Source organism: Corvus moneduloides, chromosome 2 (genome assembly GCF_009650955.1).
Source record: "Corvus moneduloides isolate bCorMon1 chromosome 2, bCorMon1.pri, whole genome shotgun sequence".
In the NCBI taxonomy this organism is placed as follows: Eukaryota; Metazoa; Chordata; class Aves; order Passeriformes; family Corvidae; genus Corvus; species Corvus moneduloides.
Window position 1 is genome coordinate 103842644 of NC_045477.1, and position 25580 is coordinate 103868223.

The 25580-nt window shown below is 38.1% G+C and overlaps 1 protein-coding gene across 7 annotated transcripts in view; it reads right to left on the reverse strand.

Annotated features, from left to right (window-relative positions):
* Nucleotides 1-25580, reverse strand: part of MID1 (midline 1) — a 251547-nt gene that overhangs the window by 72246 nt on the left and 153721 nt on the right. Inside the window, exon 3 of one of the 7 annotated variants that reach the window (XM_032100632.1) lies at nt 1353-1436. The exons of the other annotated variants lie outside the window; for them this stretch is intronic. Coding sequence (XP_031956523.1) covers nt 1353-1436 — 84 coding nt within the window. The remainder of the gene's footprint in view (nt 1-1352; nt 1437-25580) is intronic. 7 annotated transcript variants of the gene reach the window in all.

Consider the following 25580-nt stretch of genomic DNA (forward strand, 5'->3'; position numbering starts at 1 on the left):
CTTATTAGTCTTAAGGAAGAAACATTCCTGACTTTTAACATCCAGAAAAGAAAAAAATGAAGAAATCACGATGAGAGCTGCACTATTTTGAGCACAGGCTGGCATAAGAAAAACCCCTACAGAGCAAGTTTTTCACATAAGTTTTTCTTGACTTTTATTCCCAGGAGTGATGTTTATTCTATGGCCTTTGCCACTTCACATCACTGAATATTTCAGTTCTTTCATCTATAAAAGAAAAGAAAAAGTAACGTTGGCCTAACTCTCTTTCATGACACAATGCAAAACTGGCCTCAGGCAGTACCCAGAGGCCTTCCACAGCCACCCTTCACGCACTGGTACTTGTGGGTTTTCATGGGGTGGGAACAGGCACTACAAATGTCCTGACAGACTTCACATGTTAATTCTCCCCATTGACTGAGACTGGTTACAAGTGTTACAACAACACTGAACATGAGGAGTCCTGTAGTCTCTAGTATGATACTGTCACTTACTGTCTGTGATGACAAGGCCAGTTTAAGAAATACGGGTTTGCCCTCCCCACTACTCTAATCCTGCAGCACTCTGTGCAGCTACGCTGTCAGCCAGGTGTGGGTTAAACCTCTGGAACAAAGCAGGGAATAATAATTATCCTTTAAAAGCATGTATAAAAACCCTTTCTGCAGCATCTCCACAGACAGTTGTAGCAGAAAAACTGAGGAGCTGATGAGCTGTGACAGGGCGGGAAGAGCGAGCTGCTGAAGGGTCAGAAATTGCCAGGCGGTCTTCATGCCAAGGGCAGCATCTTGTGGATTCACTAAAAGGTAATCTTGACTCACTAAGTCCCTTTAGCACTTTAAAATACACTTACATAGATCACTATTTTCACTGATGTTGTGATATTAAAAGGAGAGAGAAATTTACTAACAAAAAATGAAAAGTCAGCATCTGATACTACATGTGATGCTAAAAAAGAAAGGGAGGGAATAGAGCAACTGTACAACTGCTGCCAGTTTTCAGGAAATCTCATGCCGAGATGTGTGATCATCTCTTTGGTCAAACATTATTCAATTTGCAAAACAGCCAGTCGATTCCAGATGCAAATTAATGTTACTTATTCATTAGATCTGATAATTTAATGACATTCTATTTACGTATTTTGAACTGGCATGACGACTTCTGCCATGAATGCCTGTCTTCCCTTCTATTTTAAAGTTATGTATGTGGCCAAAAGGTTTGCTCTACTTCAAATTACAAAACCAATGCTCTCATTTACTGGCACCTCTTATTTCACATGACCACTGGGAATGTATTCATTATGGGATGAGTATAAATTTCTGTTCAGGAAACTGAATTATTAATGCAGGTTTCCTTACCTGGCCTGCCATGGCACTACAGAGTGATACTGCCACAGCTCCTGAATTCTCAGCAAGTTCTGGACTCCAGGGTGGGGTTATTTCCTTGGTGAGAAAGAAATGAATTGATACAGAGAGAGTTGATGGCATCCTCGTATCTTTTATTTACGGTAGATGCAATTTTAAAGAGAGGAATTAGATAGCAAAGTCAGTGTGTGGTATGTGAATCAGAGGCTGGTTCTCAAATTCCAGAAAAGACTGCCTCATATAAAAACCCAGAATGTTTTTCAAAGTAGAGGAAGGACTCTGTTTAAGCTCATATCTCCAGACAGAGAATAACTCTTAGCTTTATCTGCCTTACCTTTTTTTTTTTTTTCTTTTTTGGCAGCTAGTGACTTAATTTCAAACGTTATTAAAATAACTTAAGAACATGCCATTGTTGAAAGGATCATTATTGCTCTCACCCTTTCATCAGCACTACAGCATGTGGGGGCATATAGCCAAGTACATCAAAATATAAATCCTACTGAAAACAAATCCTTCTCCAAGGTGCGTGATCGTAACAGCCAGCACCAGTGAGGAGGTGGATAACAAGCTATCATGAAGCAAGTAGTGAAACAGAACTATCTCTCCTATTGAGGTTTCAAATTACCTGAAATTACTCACAAAACTTCTCTAAGTGACATCTTCCTCAGAAGTTTCTAGAGCCTACACTATTTTCTTTAGGCTTATGACTGTTGAAAGTCTTGCAACCCCTCTGAAAATTAAGCAACTTTTTCTTGGAGATGTAATGATTAGTTTTTCCAGATGCCGTGGATTTGAAGGATTTTCAAGGCATGGATTAAACAACCAAAAAACCCAAACAAAACAAAACCAAAAACTAAAACTCCATTGGAAAAAATAAAGGGTAAGTTAAATCTCAGGTAGTCACAAGTATTTTATTTGCATGGTATTATAGTTCATTTATTTTTCTGGATGAGCAAACTACAACTGTAGAATGGTGGGTATCCTCAGAACACCTGTGTCACGAAGTACTGGGTCATTCAGAAAAATTCAGAATCAGCAGAAATATTTTAAACAATTGTTCCCTGGAAAAAATGGGTCCAACTAACTGTGTAGAGTTGTACTGGTGAAAGAGGGAAGAGGAGGGAGTGAAAATGTAGGTTTTCTAGCATTCTAGAGGGAGATAGTATATTGTGGATAGTGAAGAAAAGCCTTGTTTCCAACAGGGTTTCATGTAAATTCATCCTTCTAACTTTCATTTGACTGCCTATAATGCCTCCATGCAACTTTCTTCCACATCTACAATACTTGCAAACTGAATGTGTAACTTCAAAGAAACAGAGACAGAAGTTAGATAGGCCAAAGTCCTATGAATTTCATTAAAATTTCTTGCTGAATGGGGAGTGAGAGCTCTGTTACTGATCCTGTTGAGGAGGAAACCCATGGTGCGAATTGAGCTGACTCAGGGCCTGCTGAAGCATCCATGTACCCTGGACACATCCCCTGTGCTGCCCAGCTGCTTTCCCAGCTGTTAGCCTGTGCAAAGGAAGAGGTATTGAGGGAATCCATACATGTTCAAGAAAGTATAGTAAGGAAGGAAAACTGAACCCATGGAGCATGAGAAGAAACTGAGTTTACTCAGAGCTGTAATTGAGGCACAAGCTGCTCTGCTCATAGCTTTGTTGGTCCTGCTGTCCATACAGCTGAATTTGTAAAGCACTTGCCACTTTTCCAGAGACTCCAGCCTGGACTGGAGCTGGGTGATGAACACCAGGAAAGGAGCTAATTTCTGGCCACAGGAAAAATAAAAGCAAAGAATAAATTCTTGTCTAAATTCCTGAGCATCAACTGCTCTGAAGGCAGAAAGGGTGGTATTGACCCCAGCTGGAAAGTGCTACAGTAAATACTGGTTGTATCCCAAAAACACTGCAGGGTACGACTACAAACAATTGCCTAGCACACCAAAATACCTGTGATATTGTATGCTATACATTACTACCAGGCATACTACATTGCAATACTGCAATATACTACTGCAGAATCACTAGGTGCAACAGGATAAATAAAAGCACAGTTTATGACCTGGAAAGGATTACAGACAAGTATTACAGTGAATGCAGCTTTGCATTCTTAGCACATTTTTTGTACTAGCACAGTTTCACACTCATATTTGCAATATTTGTGTGCCTGTCAATTTGGGAAAAGAGTCTAAATTAATGACAAAAGTCTGAATTGTCAAAACAATGCAGTTAGATCTATGAACTGGCATATTTCGTTTAAGCACTTTTAAAGGAGGTTCACAAGAACTGTTCTATCCTAGAGAGCTGTTCTTTAGCTAATTCATTTAGAAGTATAATGCCAAGCACTCAGTTAATTCATCAAACCTTGGTAGGGAGACTTTGCCATTTGGGATGATAGTGCCCCATTTTTACATTGCAGGTGGAAAAGAGCCTTTTTCTCACCTCTCGGAATGGTTCAGAGGACTTAGGCTGGAATTCATCAAACTGCATAAGCATATGCTCACTCTTAAATTCCTTCGTAATTATGAGGACTGTTACTCAACACCAGGAATCCAGATGAACTACACCACTCTACAACATGCCAAATCCAAACAAAAAGCATACAAAGTAAATAAATAGACAGGTAATCAATTAATATGGTAATTATCAGAGATAAAAAAGGACAAAAAACTACATTTTGAGCCTGCTAAAACCTCTTTCCTTCCTCAGTGCATGAGACATTTATCTGTAAATAAAATGTCATTAGTGAATAACTGTGAAGTTAAAAGAAGTTTGTAGTAATTAAAAGCAGAGCTGAGCACTGAATACTCTCTCCAGGGATACTTATTCAAATACTGCCTTGTTTAAATGTTAGAGACTTAAGGCTAAAACACAAATAGTGATAATTATCCATAGTCCACAGATGACTAATTGATTACTGATGAGTGATAGTTGGTTAAAATTAAACTAATTTATCAACTTTGTATATAAATATTACAGAGCATGCTTTTAAAACCGTAATTCATGATTAGAGAACTGTCCCAAATGTTTATAAGCCAAAAAACCATGAAACCAACATTTAGAATTTTTCCCTGAAGTATTTAATTCTTACTATATTGTTATACACTGGATCCAAAACTGAAATTAGTCATTAATTTTGAAATACCTGTGATAAATCAATCCATTTATAAGAAAATTGATACTGCATTTTTTCCTCTCTCTCCTGCTACAGAGTGGTGTCCCACATCAGAAGTGTGCTCTGCTAGATATTGTATCAATATAAGACAAAAATGCAGTTCTGGCCCAAAAGTAGCTAAACATTTCAAGCAAAGAGCCTAGCATTAAATGATCAAAAATTGATACCACCTTTTATTAGCATAATTTTTAAATTCCTTGACATATGACATTCTGAAAAAGCAAAAATTCAGACTTCACTACTTTGGAAGTGCTGTCTTTGAGCCTGAAGTGACCTTGCCCTGAAACAGATCATTGTTCTAGGTAAGAGGATTAAATATGAGAAATGGATATTTGGAAAATGGCAGCACTGAGACAATGACAAGATCAAGGAAGATGCAGCAGCAAAGTATCACCAAGTAGGCTGTTCAAAGGAACCAGGGGAAGCTGAAATTCAGGGAACATCAAAACAGGAGGATACTAAAGTAAAATGGCTGAAACAATATCCGGGACACACAATTTTGACATTAGTTCCTTGGACAATGAGGAACAAAATGAGCCAAGGATTAAATTCATGAGGAGTAGGAGCCTATATTGGGAATGATGTGTATAGACAAGCAAGAACTTGAGCATAAGAGCAGCTGTATGAGAAAAAGAAAGGTTAAAAATATGAGAAAATTCAACCTGTCTGAAAACACTGTTCTTTTGAATAACATACATATTCATACACAGACATAGGTATACAAAAATATATCTACCTGCGCATGGGTGTATATACACAGACACACACACACAAACTTGTCAGTGTCAGGTCAAAAATATCTTGACAAAATGAAAAAACCTCTGTGGATGTCCCATTCTGTGGATGCCCCATCCCTGCGAGTGTTCAAGGCCAGGTTGGACGGGGATCTAATGGGAGGCATTCCTGCCCATGGTGGGGTCAGGGGGTTAGGTCCTTTCAAACTCAAGCCCCATGAATGCAGATTGTTCAACCCATGTGACTGCCTGATTTTCTGCAAATTGCAGCAATTTTAAATTTTGTTTCAAGCTGTGTTTGTTTTTCCCCAGCTCTTTTGCCTTCAGACCTTGTTCCTGACTGATCTCAATGGCAATAAGCTAAAGCCAAGCATGCTGATGAGAAGTACAGCCTGAGCATACAGAATGCTGAGATATGACTCTCAGAGAGAGATGTCAAGCCTCCCAAACATCATTAAAGGTCATAGTGTCAAAAATTTTAAAAATTAGTTTCTTAGATGCACATTCTCTGAGGGGAAGTCTTAAACAGTGGTAGACAGATGGGGACAAGGAAACAGTTGTCATTGTTGAGGAAGGAAGCCTATGTGGTTTAAAGAACAAAAAAAAGTGTGGGAGCACAGGGATACAAATGTGTATGAGGGAAACCACAGTTGGCTGAATGTATTCTAGAAAAAAAATGAATGAAGGTTGTAGAGCTTTATAAGAATGATGGTAGAAAGGTAGCTGAATTAACTGAACACACTGGTCAGAAGCTTCATGCAATAAGCAAATAGTAGACTTTAGCTTTTACATTTTCTATGGCCCCAAGATGAGTCTTTTAACACAGCTACATGTACAAGGAGCTATGCTTGCTTTCCTGAATTGCAGAGCAATTTTCTTATCAGGTATGGATATATTAGCGTGAGATATCCAAGTTCCAGCTGTGATTTCAATGTTTATAAATGGTTATAGTTTAAGCACATAGTGTACAGAACATATACTTGAACTTTGACATCCCCTATTATTGATTTGAACAAGTTTCCTTTGATGTCAATTAAAAGTCCACCTGTAATAGGAGCATGCAGTTCCTATCATAGTATTTCACAAAATCGCCCCTTATATATATATTCACTTACAGAAACAGTTGTGAACTTCCAACACGGAGTTCTCCCTAATCTTTACTGAAGAATACAAAGGTTAATCTGGTTCCCCTTTTCTCTTTCTCTCAAGCAATTTCTGGCTTTCTGCAGAAATTTTATTAAAAATGGACCATACCTGGAGAAAAAAAATGTTACTAGCAACATACAAAAAAACCCCAGCAATAGAAAGTTCATATTCAAATTTCTAGTTGTCCCTGCTTCCAGTCCCATAGAGAATCCTATCAGCTTGATATCTATAGATGTCTATAATAACAGTACTGTAAAGATAGGTAGGCTTCACCTTTGGACTCTTCTTTGCAGCACAGATTAGAATGCATTAATTAGGAAAAAAGAAATCAACTGAAAAACCACAAGTTGTCTCTATTTGAAAGCTACACTGGAATGGAAATTGAATCTTTGTGACCTAATACTGTGTTTAAGTGACAGGAGATTCAGTTGCTGGTTCTGAAATGATGAAAAACTGCTGAAGTGAATTGCAATATTAAAAGTGGATCAGTGCCCAGGCATTAGACTATATTTCATTTAAAGTTTTTGGGGGTTGCTTTGTTTTTTGCAAGCTGAGAAATGGAATAATAGAAGATAATTAATTGAATATTAAGAATGGCAGGAGAGTATCCAATTTTACTTCATTCAGTCTTAGCTTTGTTTTAAGAAAAGTAATTAAATAATGAATTCCTCATATAAATAATAACTGTTTCCAATGCTTATCTCATGTTCTCTATGAAAATAGAAGAATGCAAAATTACTATCATTATCTCCTGATGTTTTTGGCTCTTGATCAAAGATAAACCTAATCTGGTCTGCCTGTGCCCTATACTGAGATTTTCTACATGAGTTTCACTGCAGCATTCATCACTTGTAAAGTTTCAGGTTGCTCGTTTTGTTCTAGTAATGAATAACGCTCTGTCAAACTTAAAAGATATTTCTATCTAACAAAATTAAAAATGAAACATTTTTTCAGCTTTCCTGCTTGAAATAAACACTGAACCCTTTGGAATAAAATAGGTGATCCAAATCTGAAACCTACGTAAGAATTCAGAAAATTTTCTTCATTTACTTGAGGCAGCATTGTTTACTAGCTAGAATATGAGCACAATACTTGACAGAAGAAAACATCCTTGGGTTCCATCTCAAGATTTGGCAATGACCGTGGGTGAGACAAACACAATGCTTTCTGCTTTTGCTTTAAACGAAGGGTGCAGTCACAAAAACCGTGGGAGTAGATAGGGTTTTGAAGTGCTTCAAGGAGAGAGCACAGCAGAAGTAATGAAAGAACGTTTGTGGTGGTTCTGCAGTGTCACGCTGCTTTCGCTTCACCCTGTGGTTTTCTTTCAAGTTCCAACAAAGATGTTTCATGTTGCTTAAGTTCTGCTAGCACCTTAATTCAAAAGTTTAGATAGAGAATCTAGCTTTAAAAGTTCAGAAAAAAGTCAAGAAATCATGGCTGTAGCTGTCATGATGTTCAAAGTAATTTTCACTCTCCAAAATTCTTCAAGAGTAATGCCAACCTAGTGGCTGAAAGAGTTGATTTTCAGGTACAATCCACTGAGCAATACAAAACCTGTATGATCTCTGTGTTCTCTGCTGCAAACTTTGATGGTGACTTACAGAAATACATAAAGTCACAACTAGAAGTAACAGGCTGCATCTCTGATTTTCAGGTCGTTTTTAAATTTGAGATGTGCTGCGCTCCTACTTTGCAAGGATGACTTACAAGACAACAGTGCTACCCATAGTACTTTAAAGGGAACCTGGTCCAGACATTTATTGACTCAATAATTTTTCATTTAAACTTAGGATACCAAGAAATTTAAATACCAAAAAACCAGACGCTTGTCTTTTTCATTTTTCACATGAATCTGTCCTCCTTAATGCAGCCCTATACTTAAAAGGGTATGTTCTTTTCTTCCTAACAAGTTTGGACAAACAAGTAAGTTTGTCATATGGAAGAAAATATGCCAAACAGAAAGGCTTGCTTTCAGTTTGTTGTTTTTTGTACCGTGGTAAAAAGTGCTGGTTGGAGGCATTCCTGAAAAATACTATTGTTCAACAATTCTGTTTAGCACTTTGAAATGGCAGCCCTGGACTTTATCCCATTACTCCTCATAAGAGTGATCCTTACTCCTGCAAGTAGTACAGCTGGACAGAGAAACAGATCACTATTTACCATACATTTCCATTACATAGGGCTGATAAACTATATTGTTTTTAACTATTCATGCCTCTTCCTTCTTAAAAGCTTTGAGATAACATGTTCATTCTCTAAAAGTTCCATTCCAAATGGTACCACAAAATGAAGGATAATGTTTATTTGCACGCATCGTGCACTGAATTGCAGTGATCTCTTCCAGGTAGGAGTTGCATCACAGTTATCCCACCTTGTGGGATAGGGTCAGGTTATCCATAAGTGCTGAAGAAACAGCTTCCCATTATCCCTAGCCTAGGGCAACAAACAGATAAATATCACAAATTATCCAGTGCATATTTGAAAGAAGTTTATTTTTTGAATATATAACCTTTTTTTCATGATGTCTTGAATTAACTTTAATTCTGATAGTTTTCACACTGTACAAGTGCAGTATAAAATGACATGCGAATTAGTTGTGAATCTATCAAACCTATCAAAAAAATACTGCTATTAAACATCTATCTTTAAGGGTCTAAAAGCAGAGGTCTTCTACATCACATGAATGATGTACACAGGATCACACAGGGCTTTGGATTGGAAAGAACCTTGTTGCAGCCTCCCTGCCATGGGCAGGGACATCTTCCAATAGACCATGTTGCTCAAAGCCCTGTCCAACCTGGCCTTGAACACTTCCAGCAATGCAGCATCCAGAATTTCTGTCGGCAACATCTTCCAGTTTCTCATCAACCTCATACAAAAGATTTTTTTTCCTAATATCTAAGCTAAACCTACTCTCAGTGTCCTATCACTACACACCCTGGTAAAAAGTTCCTCTCCAGCTTTCCTGTTGGCTCCCTTTAGGTACTGGAAGGCTGATGCAAGGTCTACCCAGAGCCTTCTCTTCTCCAGGATGAACAGCCCCAGTTCTCTCACCCTGTCTGCAGAGTTGAGATGCTCTAGCCCTCTGACCATTTTTGTGATCCCCTCTAGACCCACTCCAGCTGCTCCTGGCTGGTACCAGTGTGAAACAACAGCAGCAGGTAATAGTCAGTGGGTTGTATGAGGGTTGGCAGTCCGTCAGTGAGGTCTATGACACAAGCCCCTCATAAGCAGCACCTGTCTCTTGAGCACATGGGTGCCTCCCTCCATACCTGGCAGAAGAGTCACTCACTGCTATCGTCAGTCCCCTTTTCTCTGCACAGGTTGTTACACAGGGAGCAGATGGAGCTGCCTTATTTAGTTCCAGCAACAATCCTGATCTGACAGGTGTTTACTCTCCAGAGCAGTGAAGTGGTTCTGTGAGGGCACCTCAGCCTTCAGGGGAAGTCTCTTCCTCCTGCAGGTCCTTGTCTGTTCAAGCTTCCATTCTTCTGCATTACTGCTCCCCTCCCTCTGTGTGTGCTGGTAGTGGAGCTTTTGCCTGTTTGTCCATGGGCTGTGGGTCCCCTGCAGACTGTGCTTGGAACCAGTTCCCTAACTCCTTCTCAGTGTCCCTAACTCCTTCTCAGTGTCCCTGACATTGTGCAGCCTTCATTTTTTGTAGCTCAGTCACCAACCTCTTAAGCACAGGATACAGACACTGCAATGTCCATTAAAAATTGATGATAAAAACTGGATGGTACTTTTTAAGAGGTTGCAGCCAGAGTAGAAAAATCCAGCATGGTATTAGTTCTGCTTCCCTAAACATAACCCACAGTATTTACAGTAAGATTTAATTTGGTGATTCTGGATAATAGTTTTTAAGAAACATAATTTGAAAGTTTCTCATTGGATGTCATATCTATATTCCCTGAGCTCTTCAGTCAATTTCAGAGATGTAAACACATTTCATACCTAAAGGTACCTTACAGACTGAAATATGTCTGAGTTGAGCTAGATGTCTCCTGCTGTACTCTTAGGGCCAAAACAGCACAACAAGTGTGGTACTGTCAGTGATTTAACTTTAGACTTGACCTACAGAGGCAGGTTTCTATGGTGTAATGTTAAGTCATTCACTATAGGCTCATTGAGTCCTGAGGTCTCTTGCAAACAAAGCTGTCAAATTGCAAAGGTGCTTTGTGAAATCACCTATTGTACATCAGACACCAAACTGAGACTCTGGTGTTCATCCTCTGCCAAGTTCTCAGACATGAACAGCTCATGTTTAACCTCACTAAAGACCCTTTTTTTTGACAGCAGAATGAGAGCTGCAACAGACTGCAGATTATCATTGAAAGTAAAAGGTTTACAAAACTTGTATTAGACATTAATGCTAGCCTGGGGGTCTTTAGCTCTTGGGTGACATGAAAAAAATACAGCAAATACACAAAACCATTTTACATAATGACAGTCCCATGTCTTGTAAGCAGTCATTCTGCTAAAGGGCAAGTTCCTGCTCCCATTTAAGTGAACAGCACAATTTCCATGAATAAGACTGGGGCCTTTACACAGCTTTTATTTACCTTTTCTTTTCTTACATATTTTCTCGTCTGATTTTCATTCTTTCCTCTCTTTCTCTCTTTTATATTTTTTACAAATTAACTGAGCAAAATAGAAGTCCTGAAATACTTTTAAATTACAGTAAAACAAGACCTTTCACTAATTAATTTGTATGTTTATAAGCAGCCCTTCATTTCAGACAAATAGCAAATTTTAATTCTCAGAGACACCAACAATAGGACCATGAAACCTGATGATTTCCAGATAAAACGTCAATAAAAAACCAATAGGCCCACCAAATATCTGCCTCAGAAGCATCTTATCATTATATCTTATTATATCTTATTATTAAGCATCTGTGTTAGAACCAGGAATTTCTGAAACATAGCAATTACTGTCTTTTCACATAAAGTTTATAAACAAAAAATGCATTATGATACTCAAAAGAAATGTAATTATATACTGTAAAACTTAAAGTAGTTGAGTAGCTTTATCTTAACTCAGAAGGAAAGAATACTGTCTCAGAAGGGAAAAAAAAAAGAGTTTTAAAGAGACATCAATTCCTGTTCTTTAAAGCAGACACTAACTATATTGTGTCTGTTATAACTCAGCGACCAGATACCATAAGTCATTCCAGAAATCCAAATTCCTACTGAAATAGTGTTACATGAATTGGAAGTATTAGCAGAAAGACAGGATGTATTTGCCAACTATTTTCAGCATAGCTTGGTAGGCTACTAGTTTATGCATGAAATAAAAAGAAGAATGAAATGGAGAAATAAAGAATGAAATGAAGATCAAACACACAATATCCTAGTGACAAAACTCCTTGCCCCACACACCAATATGCTTGCAGGGCATTTATATAAGCTTTAAATATTCACTAGAAGTATTTCCTCAACAGGGCCAGTTTTTCTAGTGAAGCAACAACACAGTGTTAAGTTGGTCAGCAAAAGTAAAATGGACCACTTTAACTGTGCAAAAACCTCTTTGCAGTTACAAAGTTGGTGGTGGTTTTGTTTCCATCTATGTCTATTGTAATATGGACAATCCAGGGGGTCAGGAGCTTGGGTTACATAGAAGAGCTGTTGCTAGGCAAGATTTCCTGATGTAAAAGCTGTGAACACTGGCTGTATATTCAATAAAAGTGAAATATTGAAGGTGCATAGAATTTCAGGGGCTGCAAAGGCCTTGTGGGCACTGTGTAACCTTTGCCAGGGACCTTCTGAAGGCTTATTACACAGTTGAAACTGAATATATAATATAGTTCATGTTCAGGAAGGCTGGGATGTCCTGACAGCACCAGAATTCTCGTGCACAGGTGAAGAGCAGCATGCACATGCCTGGGTAGTGATTGCTGGAAATCCCAAAGATGTTTAGGGTTCCAGATGAAGAGCGGCCAAATTAGAAGCATGTGAGCTATTAGTTACCATCTGGAAATTCTGGCCTTTAAAATTTGCACAATCCAAGACAGGACTCACCTCAGAAAACCTGAGTATATGGAAGCTTTTTATTACAAACTTGTCAGGGCTTAGAATGTGAAAAAGACATCATGATCATGAATGCTGATGAACTTCAGTTAGCCAGAATCAGGGAACCACAGTAGGTTCCTGAGCCCTTCTCACCCGCGAAGTCTGGCTGAGCAGAATGGACAAGGCTAATAGAAAACATTCTCATGATCCGATGCAGAGTTGATGCAGGAAAAGTGCATTATTAGTATACAAGCTAAATTCAGATGAAAAGCCGAGTAAAAACTAGTCCTGTAGCTTGCTCATCAGTGAGAAATTCCATTTACCCTAGTAAGGTGTTGTTTTGCAGAAATGGATAAATGCCATCCATTATCTACTAGAGTATCAGTATCTCAGGAAAAGTGTTAACTGACAATGGAATGGACCCCTGGGTAACACATAAAAGCTATTGAATACAAAATTTAAAATTTCCCATTCTAACTTTATTCTGTCACCAAAATTTTGCTGCTGTAAATTTCAACTTAAATAAAAAAAAAAATAGAAAATAACATTTTAGATGGGAGTCCTTGCAGAAATTAAGCTCCATTGCTTCTCAGAAGGAGAGGTTCATTATGATAGTAGTTAAGTTTAAAATAAGAGAAATCAACCAAAAATTTGAACTGATCAGAAACACAACTTTTTTCTGATATTGCTTATTTCGTATTGCTTATTATCTGGATAATTTTAATTCCCAGGACTTCACTCTATGGTCTGTTGTTCAGACCTCTAGGCTTCTGGATTTTAGCTACAATCAATGGAAGAGCACAGAGGAGAGAAGCACTCTTTTGGCATTTGGCATGTTCTAAAGCTATCAAAAATCAGTGGTTGGGAATCAGCCCTTTCCCGGGGCATCACAGTACTTACTGCCATTTCTTGATTGTTCTGAAAACCTTGGCATCCAAAAATCTTCCTCTCCTCTGCCATGTTGGGGAACTTGGTATTGTGTTCCACAGGACTTGGCAGCATCTCTCCTGGTCCCTTCTGCCGTTTAACCACATGCTGCCCTGCGGTGTCCGAATCAGACACACATCAGGCTTCATGGTACACTGCCAGTGGAGAAGCCTTTGAGCAATTCAGGTCTTTTTTAGTGTGTGGTTCACAAACCACAGAAGCCCTTCAGAGCTCTGAGGCTGAAATAATGCTTACAGGGATGAGCTTCTAATAGAGTTTCCTAATGCCTGTAGTACAAACCAGGCAACAGCAGCCATGTGTTTCAGTAAAGAAAACCTGCCTTACCCGAACTAATGTAACATTGCTGTGTTGCTGGTGGTACGCAAAACAAGAACGACCAAATATCTCCTTCTTCTTTCTCCAATTACTATTAATTTGTAGTGCCAAAATGTAGAATCCAATGATCAGAGGGATAACTCAAGCAAACAATAAAAAAGCTGATAGAACAGCACGAAGTTATTTTCTGCAAACTCTGTGGAAGCTTCTGAGCCTGAGATTTAACCTCAGGATTTGCAAAGCTACACAAAAATGATTTAAATAGCCCTGTTTAAGGAAGTTGGCCCACTAGTGCTGTGACTAAATTACATTTGGTCAGTTGATTAAAGACAAAGTTATCCAGAAATGACTGGATTTCAGGACCACAAAAATCCAGCCACAACAGCTGGGTTGGAACAGGCCAAACTTTGACCATTGTGCTTTAGTAATAAGTGTCCTGGTTAATGAATGTCAACAGCTGGGATCAGATGGAACACAAGCAAAGGCAAGCTGTGGATGTGAGGAAACAAAGATGGAATGTTGCAAAGACATTACAAGGATCAAAACTGGACTGGCCACAAATCCCAAACCAGGCTGCAAGAACAAAAGAGCATTTTAATGGGTGGAAATTATTTGTAATATATTATTCTCCTCACATAATAAAGAGGAAATCTCTTTTTTCCCTTTTACTGTTGTCTTATATATTGGATTGAAACACTTCCTTCTGGTCCTCTCTGCCAAATCTCAGTATCAGAGGAAATATCAGCTCACTATTGTTACTATATAAATTAGTTGAACTTCATCTAAGACCAGTCTGTAGATCTACTGTGCCAAAAAGGAAAAAAAAAGGTATTCTCTTAACTTACTACATCTCTCTTTTAAATAAACCTGCACAGAAAATGAGATTCATTTGGAAAATGTAAAGGACTATAGAGAGCTGAATAAGGCAGTAGGTAGTAAGCAGCCTCTGCAGGTGTCCAAGCTCCACATAGGCCAGACATACTCACTGTCATACTGAATATTACCTGATTCTGCACTACGTAAGGCTGTGATTGTAATTGATTTTCTGGGTCAGCAGCCAAACTGAAATACTGGAAGCAAAAAGTGGCTGTTTCTTTGGTCTCTACTCTGGACTGGGAAAAGAACAAACTTGACCTGGGGTTCCCATTTCTCTGGGAGAGAATGAACATCCAGGCTCTATGGACAACGAAGCAGGAGGGCAAAGCTGTCCAACGATGCCCCTCCTGTTAAAGCTGTGTCAGCAGCAGCATGAGTGCCAAGGCTGTGTTCTGCCAGGGACTTTGTGGGCCAAAGTAGCCAAGACAGCAGGCTGAGAACCCCAGAGCCCATCACCTCTGGCTGGCTGGGCCCAAGAGATGGGGCCAGAAAAAAGAAGAGAGCGCTCCAAATTTCCTCCAACTTTCTCCTCAAAAACATTGTCCTTTTCTAGAGGGTGGTGTTGTTTCTAAAACCCTCATGCTGAGATTAAATCCAAATTCCATAATCCCTGAGTTAGCGGGTAAAACAGGGGTTAACACGGTTAGAGTTTATCTCCATGCTACTTTTTCCTTACCTCAAACAAATTCTGCCCTTCTACTAAAAAGTGGAAACAGCTTTAGGTTCAAAACTCCATTTGTGATGAATTTGCAGTCACTAAAAATGTTACCCAACTCTATTGACTAAATTGCAGGATAAAGCCAGTCTGATCCTTCCATTAAGCTCAAGATTATGCCAACATTTTCTCAGTGACTTCACAGAGCTTTACAGCAGCCAAATAACCTGACCAAAAAGGCCAAAGCTGAAGTCATCAACAAGTAATGTGAAAAAAAATCACAGTGAAGTTGTTCAGCAACTGCTACAACGTTTTTGGGTATGGCACAGGATAGAGGCACTTAATTGTCTCCAGCAACAATGAAGGTATTGCATATGAAACCCAGGATAACTGTTAAGCTTATTGTGAGCTGAAACAACTTGGCAACAAATTATTTCAGCCTCTCACTAAGATTGCCAGCAATCTGTCATTTGACAAACCTCTAAGAAGACATGAATATTTGTTTTTCTAGATCTCAGACAGCTTTGGGTTTGCAAAGCTACATAAACAAATGAAACTCATGAAATCCATGACGAATCCACAAATCCCACCCTGCCTATTTCTCTTTAACTTCCCTTTGTGGCAGTTCAAATTCAGGAGACATCAGTCTGTTGCTAGAGTAGATTTATATTTCTGGAACACTTACCTGAAGTCAAATGTTAGCTCTAATAACTGTTTTCTATTTCCATACAAAAGAATGTTTACTGGTCAATACTGAGCAACAGAAGGATACAGCAGGCTCATTCTTTCTTCAAGACTCATAATACAGTTTTTCTCCAAGTATATACATATAATAGGGATTCCCATCTAACTTTGAACCCTTTCCTCTTAGTATTTTTAATATTCTTTCCACACGAAGTTGTAAAGTTAAAGTTCTGTGAACTTTACTGTTGAATGTGTTTATCTTTAATCTCAATATTTGATCTCTACACTTTTCTTTAGCAAATTATTTATTTTGGTTTTCATCAAAACTTTGAAATTCCTCTGTTTGTCCCCTCCCCCAAGCCCCTTTTTCAATTACATCTCCTGGCAGCTGCTACTTCTGCAGATTTGCCAGTAACTGCTATGCACTAAGGAATAAAAAGGAAAAAAAAGGTGAAAAAAAAAAAAGAAGGAAAAAGAAAAGAAAAAAAAAAAAAAAAAGAAAGATAATTTGAAGGACTCTGTTGGCTTCATCTGAATCAGCTGTCCCTGAGCTGAAGCATTAGGTAACTACTCTGGAGACATGTAATGTTAAGTATTGATGGATATCCGATTATGAAGCCATATAATGTTCATAATAATGAACATTCATATTGGAAACACAACCCCAGGAGAGTTGCCTAGCATATAAAGGAACACAAACATTGTTGTTAAACAAAAGTATGCTCTAAGCTGCAATATTTTATGTAAGCTTAATTAGAATGGGCACACTAAGGTTTATTAACATAAACCTTAGGCTTATTAAACATAAACCAAAGGCTCAGATTTGGCCCAAATGCAAATTCCTCTCTCTTGAAATTAGAATTCAATTTGTGGTCACTTTTAAAACAAATTAGAAATACAACCTGCTTTCTTCTGAGACTGGGTGACCCTGGTTTTAGTTTTACAGTTTTGTAATCAAGAAACTGATTGTAGTAGTCACTTCATCACAACTCTCAGCACTTTAATGGCAGTTTGTTTGATCTCGAATGGCCTTAGCAAATACAATGATGTGTTCATCACAGAAGTTTTTACAGATGTTGAGTTGTTCTCCATGTGCCAGCCTGGATCCTGGCACCTCTGGGGAATTCACCATGCAAGAGGCCAGCATCACTGCTTTCCCCCAGATGGAGGAGGTGGTTGCAGTTACAGCCAAGCATCCACACACGCCCTGACAGAAGAGGAGGGGCAATGTTTTTGCAAGGGAGCAGGCAGGGAGGAGGAGTCAGCTTGGGGCATGAGGCCCCAGAGTTACCCTTGCCTGATCAGGGTTGTGACTCTTCTGACCCTGATGGTGGCAAAGCTGTGGCTCCTGCAGGCTCCCTGCGGTGGAGCCTCTTTCCTTGTTGACCTTGTCACTGCAGAGAGTGGTGGGGAATTTTTCTGATGTAACATACTCAAGTTTTCTCATCCTGTCCTCCGCTCGCTATCCCAACAGGCTTTCCTGCATGGCTTGGATTAGCCTTAAGTTCTTGTGGTTTCTTGTTTCAGATTTTGGTCTGGCCATTTGTCATCCTGGTTCTGTTTCTCCTCTCTCTGTTCTTAGAGTGACAGAACACAGGATCACCTCTTTGGATAAGATTATAAATGCTTTGCTGTCAAATTGCCAATAATGAGTCTCTGCCAAATTTATACTCTAAAATTCCCCAAGCAGCAATTTAATTACATTATTTTGGATACGGCACCATAGCAGCTGCATTCATTTGATGAGGATTCATTATGGTTTATGGTGAAAACAATGGCAAATTAGCTCTGGTGTGTTTTGGAATTTGCTCTTTATTTAGTTTAAAATAGCTCTGTTTCAGTGAGCATGACTCCCAAGCCCATTTGATCCTGCAGTCTGTGAGAAAGTGGGAAAGCTCTGACAAAAGTTTTTAAAAATCAGATATATCTACACCTGTTGCAGCTCAGCTGTTGAACTCCTGCTGGTTTGTGGTTAAAAGGGAATTAACAGAGTTCCATTCTACTGTATTTCAAAGAATATTACAGGAATATTTCCAGTCACATGTATAAATCAAAATAAATACATAAATAACAAATCCTCAGTCTTGCCCAAATTTTTCATGGATTAATCTTTTCTGCAGAAAAGTATTATATCCCTACCAGAAATCTAGTATGGGTTCTCAAGGAAATCGAAGCCAAATGAGTACTACAACTATTTCCAAGCTCAAACTTTAAGCCAGCTTTGTGAAATATTTGTTTAATTTTTTTTAACTCTCCGGAGGATTTATAGTAAGTTAGGGGGTGTCATGAAGCCTAATCATATGGCAAAATTCACAGCTGGGGTGTAAAAAAACCTCCTAAGATAAAATTTGTTCTCCTACCACTATTCTAAACAAAAGCCACAGCTTCACACTAGAAGCTTTTGCCAGAATGCCAACATCATGTGAGGGGCATAACTTCTGCAGGGAATTTTTGTACTGAAAAAGTCTTTCTATAGACAGTTATAGTACCACGTTTGTATCTCTAGTTTATTTTGATTTGTCTATCAATACTGGTAATTTTAATGATAAAAATAATTTTTGGCCACTTAAAAAACACAATGAAAAAGAAAGTTTCTGTTTTCAGCTTTCCTCAAATTCTGTCATGTTTGTATATCTTAAACAGTCCATGGTGATGAAGAGAACAACCCTTAACAGCTGCACATAGAGAAGTTGCTGTACCCCCTTTTGTTATACTCACTTAAGGGCTATAGTTGGAATTGCTTCTCCTTCCTTAGGATAATATTTAAAGTTCATTCAATCACTTTCCTTCCTGTCTTAATCTGTCAGATCCTTGTCTTTACTTTGTGCCAGAACCAGACTAAGTCTGACCCATCACTGCATAATTTCAACTTGCTAGACATCCAGGAAATTATTCAGTTACTATGCAGAGTGGTTTTTAAAATTGCTCTTGAGAGCTGGCATAGCTAGGGTGGGATTGAACAGACATGGCACAGATGCTGAGGACAAGGTAGGGAAGAACTGCTACAGGAAAGGGAAAATGGTGGATGCACAGAAACCAGCCATTAAATTGTTATTCCTGCAGGGGAATTGTATTTAGAGAATCTAATCTATGCATCTACTATCAGCATCTGGGGCGGAGTACACTTGTGGAGTCCATGGAGACTGCTGGGTGCCTAAAGAGGGAGAAAATGGAGCAGACTCAGTGGTCCCACCGCAGGCATGCCTGCACCACTGCGCTATTAGAGCTGCTCACAGCCAGCAAAAAACGTAGAGAATTAGTTCACCAAAGGGTTGCACAACTACTGAAGCTGCTCCAATGGGATGACAGCAGCATGCAGAAAAGACAGGGAGAGCAACATAACAGAAAAAACAATTTTTGGTGGCAGCAGGCTTGTTAAATTAGTTCAGCTATCCCATAATATACCTTCAGTGCTAAGAGTACAAGTAAGAAAAATCCTAAATTGTTAATGATAAGTAATAAATAAACAAGCAAATAATAATTAAAAAAATCCAATAACATTTATTGAAGCAATGCGGGATTTTGGTGGTCTGCCTCACACCAGAATTTGGTATATGCTATAAACACAATATAAAGCAAAAATAGAAATAGAGCCAAATTTTAAAGACTGAACAGGGCACCTTTTACCCCCCACTACCAAAGTGATACTGCTTCACAGCACTAGAAAAGAATTACATGTGAATCTTAAACAAGAATACTGAAATTATGTATATAATGCATTAGAAAACAAAACACCAACGCTTCAAAAGACTTTTCTTGTGCTTGGCACACGCAGTTTAATGCAGCTTCCCATTATGGAAGCACTTAGCTTCTCTGGGGTTTATGACAGACTTTTCCTACGAATTTTTCTGAAGAAATAATGACTCAGAGAGAGCAGCCTTGAGACACGCAGCTTCCAAGATCGGATATTTGCCTGACCTTGCAGACCTCCTCAGGAAGGAAATGAGTTCCTCCAAGGAAAACACGTGACAGCAGATTCAGAGTCTGTTCTGTAAGCGGGAGTCATTCAATGTGGCACTCCACTCTTGAACTTCAGGGTGAACCAGGGTTCCTACCATGCTTACAACATGTCAGGAAAAAAACCCATACCTAACTACATGAACAAGCAAGCATCCTCCGCTTTACTTTCTGTTGTTTTCTTCCTTGGAGTGACAGTTTCATTGCAAACTATAATCAGAGTCATTACAAAATAAGCTCTCCCACACCTGAATTTTTAACTTATGACAATCATTTACCTGTAACACAACAATTTACTTTTACCCCTATACTGCAAACACTCAATTCTGCACACAATAGATGCAAAAATTAGACTAAAATAGCTTCCTAATTTATTCAAAATTATTTTGATATTGTACACATTAAAATCTGAAGTCTTCGCTCTTGAAATGAAGTATGATGAGATTTAATAGTAGAACTCCAAATTGGTTTTATTTGCTGTTTCTCTTTTATTTTTCCTAAAGTGTGGTAGGGACTTTGACAGAAAAATTACATTGCTTTGAAGTGAGAGTATGCTAAATGATTTAGGAAGAGCAAGAACCCATTTAAAACTACTTAAAAATCAGACTTTAATTTTTTTATTTGATCATAAAAATGTTTTATTAGCTTAGCACTCTCTTTACCCAACCTCTTCTAACAAAAAAGATTACCAGAAAATTATTAACCTAAAGAGGTAGGATTAGTCAGAGTAATTCACTGTATGTTCAGACAAAGGTTTTCAACCAGTACAAATATGAAAAAAAGCTGGAAGTAATCAAGTAAATTAAAGGGGTAAAAAAAGGTTCCTCTGATAATATTCTTACCCCAAAGAACTGCAGTAATTAGTAGCATCCTGCCTGCATAGGAATTTCAGCGCATTGAAATTTCAGAAGCATGTGTCTACCAAGTCTGAAAAGAAAGCTTATTCAGCAGAGGCAAAAAAAGTGTAAAAAACACAAAAAGGCTTCATGGTGCTGCTCTATTTGGTGGATTTGACTGGAAAGGTCAGTTTTTCCTCAAGAGTGATCATAAGAAATGCTCAAAAGAGGGTGAAAACATTATTGTATGGCTAATATAATGCCCTTTCCCCCACAAGCTTCTGCATATTTTTGAAGTTGAAGGTTGTAACCAAAGGCAGGGGGAAGAACAATGTTTGCCCATACTTAAGGGGCACAGGCAAGAAAAGACTGACTGATCATATAAATTTACCCAACGTTTGCATGACCTCCTGGGTCCTTTTGGTAAGGTAAGGGCTATAGTCTTATTGACCCTTGGGCTGAAAAAGAGCCTCAATGCAGGAGCTCCCTCACATGACAGGTTTTTCAATGTAGATGAAATGAGTTGTATTTTGAAATGAGATGAGTTGTAACCCTCACTGCCAGTCTTCCAACAGCAAACACTTACTCACAAAGCAAATGCAGCTCACTCCTGCCTAGCTGAAGAGCACTCTGTGCAACGGGAGAGCCCCAGCACTGGTAGGGCCATCCTGGAGTGACCCACTGCCCCAGCAGCCAACTACACAGGGGAAGCAGGAATGACTGTGGGGTCACCAGGAGATCCAGGACTACTGGAAAAACACAGGAGCTTTCACTTGCAAGCATTCACTTCAATCCATCTCTCACCTATCTGTACATATATTTTTCCTCTTTTATTAGTTTACAGAATATAGTCCAGTTTGTTATATTGGGAAAGGCATTGAAAATATCTGTTCTTGGATTGAGAATTTTAAAGGTTTGGGTTTTTTTTTAAACGATGTCATTCAGATATTATTTGCAGTATTTTAATAACTACTTGAATTATTCCTTTGAAGGGATTTCTTGCATGTGTGTGTTTCCAGTCTTTGGAGCAGAAATAAAATCTTGTAAATAACTATTCAGATGAACCTTCATTCATACAGTGATCAGAATGTTCTTTTCTCTTTAGAGAAACTTAGTAATAAGATAGATGTTGCTCAAATTCAGTTTGAATGAGTTATAATCTCCATATGTTACTGACTTAATTTGGAAATAAATTTTGCACACATTGTCATTAGCTATAGTTTAACAAGTCTGCTTAATGCTTCTACCACAAGACACACATGTCGCGAACAGTTGCTCATCTTTAATTTCTTTCAAAATTTGACAGTATCATAACAAATAACAACACTCAGGTTTGTAGTCTCACAGATCAGAATAGCCAGGACTTCTCCAGAAGCACAGAGATGAATTTCAGGGGGGGAGGCTACTGAAGTTTGGGAACCTGTGGTCTCAGGGTTTCAAAAAATAAGACTGAGATTACATTTAGACAGGAAATTTTCAGTTCTCAAGAAATGCAAACTATGTGAGCATGGAAAAAACCCTAAACCACTACATCCTCTTGCTTTCAGTCGAACTGACGGAACTTTGTTCATTTAATAAATACAAAAATATAAAGAGCCAAAAAATTAGGGAAGCGTGACAGTCATAATTGAGATGAACAGGGGAAAACATTTCTACAGAACCCTATTCCTGTCTACGGACTCATTGCTTTTGTCTTTTTCTGATTCTCTCTGATTTTCAGTGGTCATTATCGCAGGGAGCTCTTACAGAGGAGTCACAGTGTGTGTACAAACACAGGTGCTAGTAGGGGGCACAGAATTTTCTAAATTTTGAATTCTAGCTACTACAAAGACTCACGTCTTGGCAATTGGGAACAGCTGAAAATGGTTTAGTAAGCTTTAATGGAGGGGACCTGTAAGGTACAGAAGGAACCCAAAGGTCCAGTCTTTCAAGTGTGTTTGTCTGAGGAACTAGAATAGCCCTGTAGATGAGCCCCTTCCACTGTTGTAAACTCAGATATTGCATAGGACCAACATGCTGCACAAAGGAGAAATATGTAGAAAAGAAATACTTCCACTCCAGCCGGTAAAAATTAAAAGAGAGAAGGCTATAAAAAAACCCAATCCTGCTGGCACCATCTAGATCCATCATCAAGAAAGTCAGTGATATATTACATGTTTATTAGCTGACCAAGATATTATAAGCATTCTACTGGTGAAAACAATGCACTTTCAACTAAGCTTTTGTTCTCTAAAAGGGTAAGGATTACTTAAGCTGTGTTTTCAGAAGGCGTAAGAGTAACTTGGTATAGTCACATTATGATAAAATCAAGTTTTCTTTGCTCTTTCATTTTTCACTGACTTGAGACAACTGGAAAATAGATTGGTGAGAGCAATATTATAAACAAGATGTGAAAGCTGTGAAGGGCAGGAATCCCCTTGCCTCAAGTCCTTGATGTGGGTGTTTGCTCTCAAGGGCAACAGTGTCCTTCTCAGCAATATAAAACGCTTTCATGGACAGTCAAGGGATGCCAGGAGAGATAGGGGTCTGGATGACTGGTTTTGGGGAGAGGTAAAAGCAGGAGAGAAAGGGAACACACAGTCTCGTCACCCATATCAGGCTTTTAGTCCAAAGTGTATTTTAGCAACCCAACATGGCTTTCCAGTCCATGACCTTCTGCAGGAGTTTCTCTTGGCATGGACTATTGAAGCTTTCCAAATTAGGCACTGCTTCTGTTTGGTATAAACCCTATGTAAGGTTCATGGTGCTAATGACACATACAAGTATTGTTGTTTTGATAGGAAATGTACATTTTACTGAAGAAAGAGGGCCAAAGTAAAACATAACATGTACACTTGTAAAGCCCAAAACTGAAAGTAGTATACTGGGATCATTGCTAAATTTGTGTGTGTTTTAAGATCAGAAAATGTAAAAAAAATAAAATATAAGAGGTCTTGAAAATTATTCAAGATGGAGAGCTAAAATGCTTTTGTTCTCCATCTCCATCTCATCCTCCTATAATTGTGTGTTATAACTGGTCAGAGTTAAAATAATTTGGGTTTCTCTTCATGGAGTAATTTAATCTATTAAATTAAGTCTTGAAAAAGATCTGAATAATGAGTGTACTGCAGTGCTTATTTGGGAGATATTTGCATCCAGATTTTGGGGTGGGTTTTCATCCTATTTAAAGTTATTATTAACAACCTTCGTATTTGTCTGAAAATGTTTTCTGGCATATTACTTTTTAAAATATTTTCATTCAGATGAGGTTATGTTTTAAAATAACTTCAGAATATACATACCTAAAGCATAGACATACACATTTATACCCTTCACACACCTCCCAAAGCCACTGAATACTGTGTGTTTTAGCCTACTCTCCACGTTGAGTGATTTCAGCCTTATGCCCCCAACTATCTTTATCATTCCCTGGTAAAGCACTAAAATAGTTAACCAACTCATTCTATTTATCAGTTATAACAAAATGCTCTGTTATGCTAAAACCCATAAATATTCTGCTTTTGAAGACTACTTATTTGTTACTTTTCCTGTTACCACCACTATCTTTGTTACTCTGGTAGGCAGACTACATTTCCTAAACCTGTGCCCAGTGTTCTAAAACAGTTTTTTGGTTTGCCTTTATACTCATCTACTTGCTTAATTTCCAAATTTATCACTTTATTATTTACTGTTTCTACACAAATCCTCATTCCAAGGAAGTATCTGTCATGAGTTATATTCCACCAACAACTTCCAAGCATTGTATTTTCTAAAAACACATCAGCAATGAAGGGTCAGGCAAGAGGTCATTACAGTACAGCAGTTTAGAACTTGAACATGGACTTAAAATCTGTTGTCTAAAGAGTTTGGACCAGAACCATGGAAAAATATGACAGTATATTTTACTTACTTGTAGTCTGGCTTCCCTGGAAACCAGAGTCATGAGAACAAAGATAATAATGCTGCACTATTCACAATTTTGTTTAATTCTTTTGTTCTTCCTGAATAGATTAGACTTTCAACACCATCATTTCCACTAAAATTGAAGGAAATAGTAGCATGTGAAAGACTTGCCAACTATTAAATTTGTGAAATTAGGTTAAAAAAACTATGGCTTATATTATTTAAGGAAACTTGGGCAGACAAAACCCTCTAATCTCATAGTACTTAGAACTATCGTAAAGTCATTGTCCATTATCCACAGTCATACACATGAAGAACTTCAAAATGCATCTAAAATAATAATACACACACACTTCCCCCCATAATTTTGGTATTCTGTATTAATACTTTCTGTTATCCTTCTAAACTATGACAAAGAAATACCAAATGGAGGAAACAGACATTGCAGATAACACTGCAATAAAGAGAGAATTTTATAAAGTCTGCCTTAAATATATTTCAATGAAATAAAATAAGTGTAGCTGGAAAACCACTGTAGTAAAAGAGCTTATTCCTACATCAATCCTCTTCCATGCAACAACTTTATATTTTTGGATCTTTGCAAATACTGAAACATAGCCAGTTAGTTATATTTTTGCATCCATTTCTGGGTCAAATAATTAAGTAATATCAAATAATATTCTGTACTAATTGCTGTGACCATTCATCATTTTAATTTGATAAAAAAATTTATACACTGAAATGTCTATCAAACAGTATCTAATTTAATAATAATATGATAATAGTATCAAGCTGCTTCTAATCTAAAAATAATGGAAGTCCATGAGCTCTACACTTTGCCAGGCTGGATATGATGTTCTAACTACATGTTAAACTTGCAGAACTGGCACTATATAAAGTAACACTCTCAATCTGTTAAGTACAATGCAAAGGAAGGTGCCATTTATCTAAATGTTTGATAACACATATCACTATTACACTGACATACTATGCCTTTACATATTGAT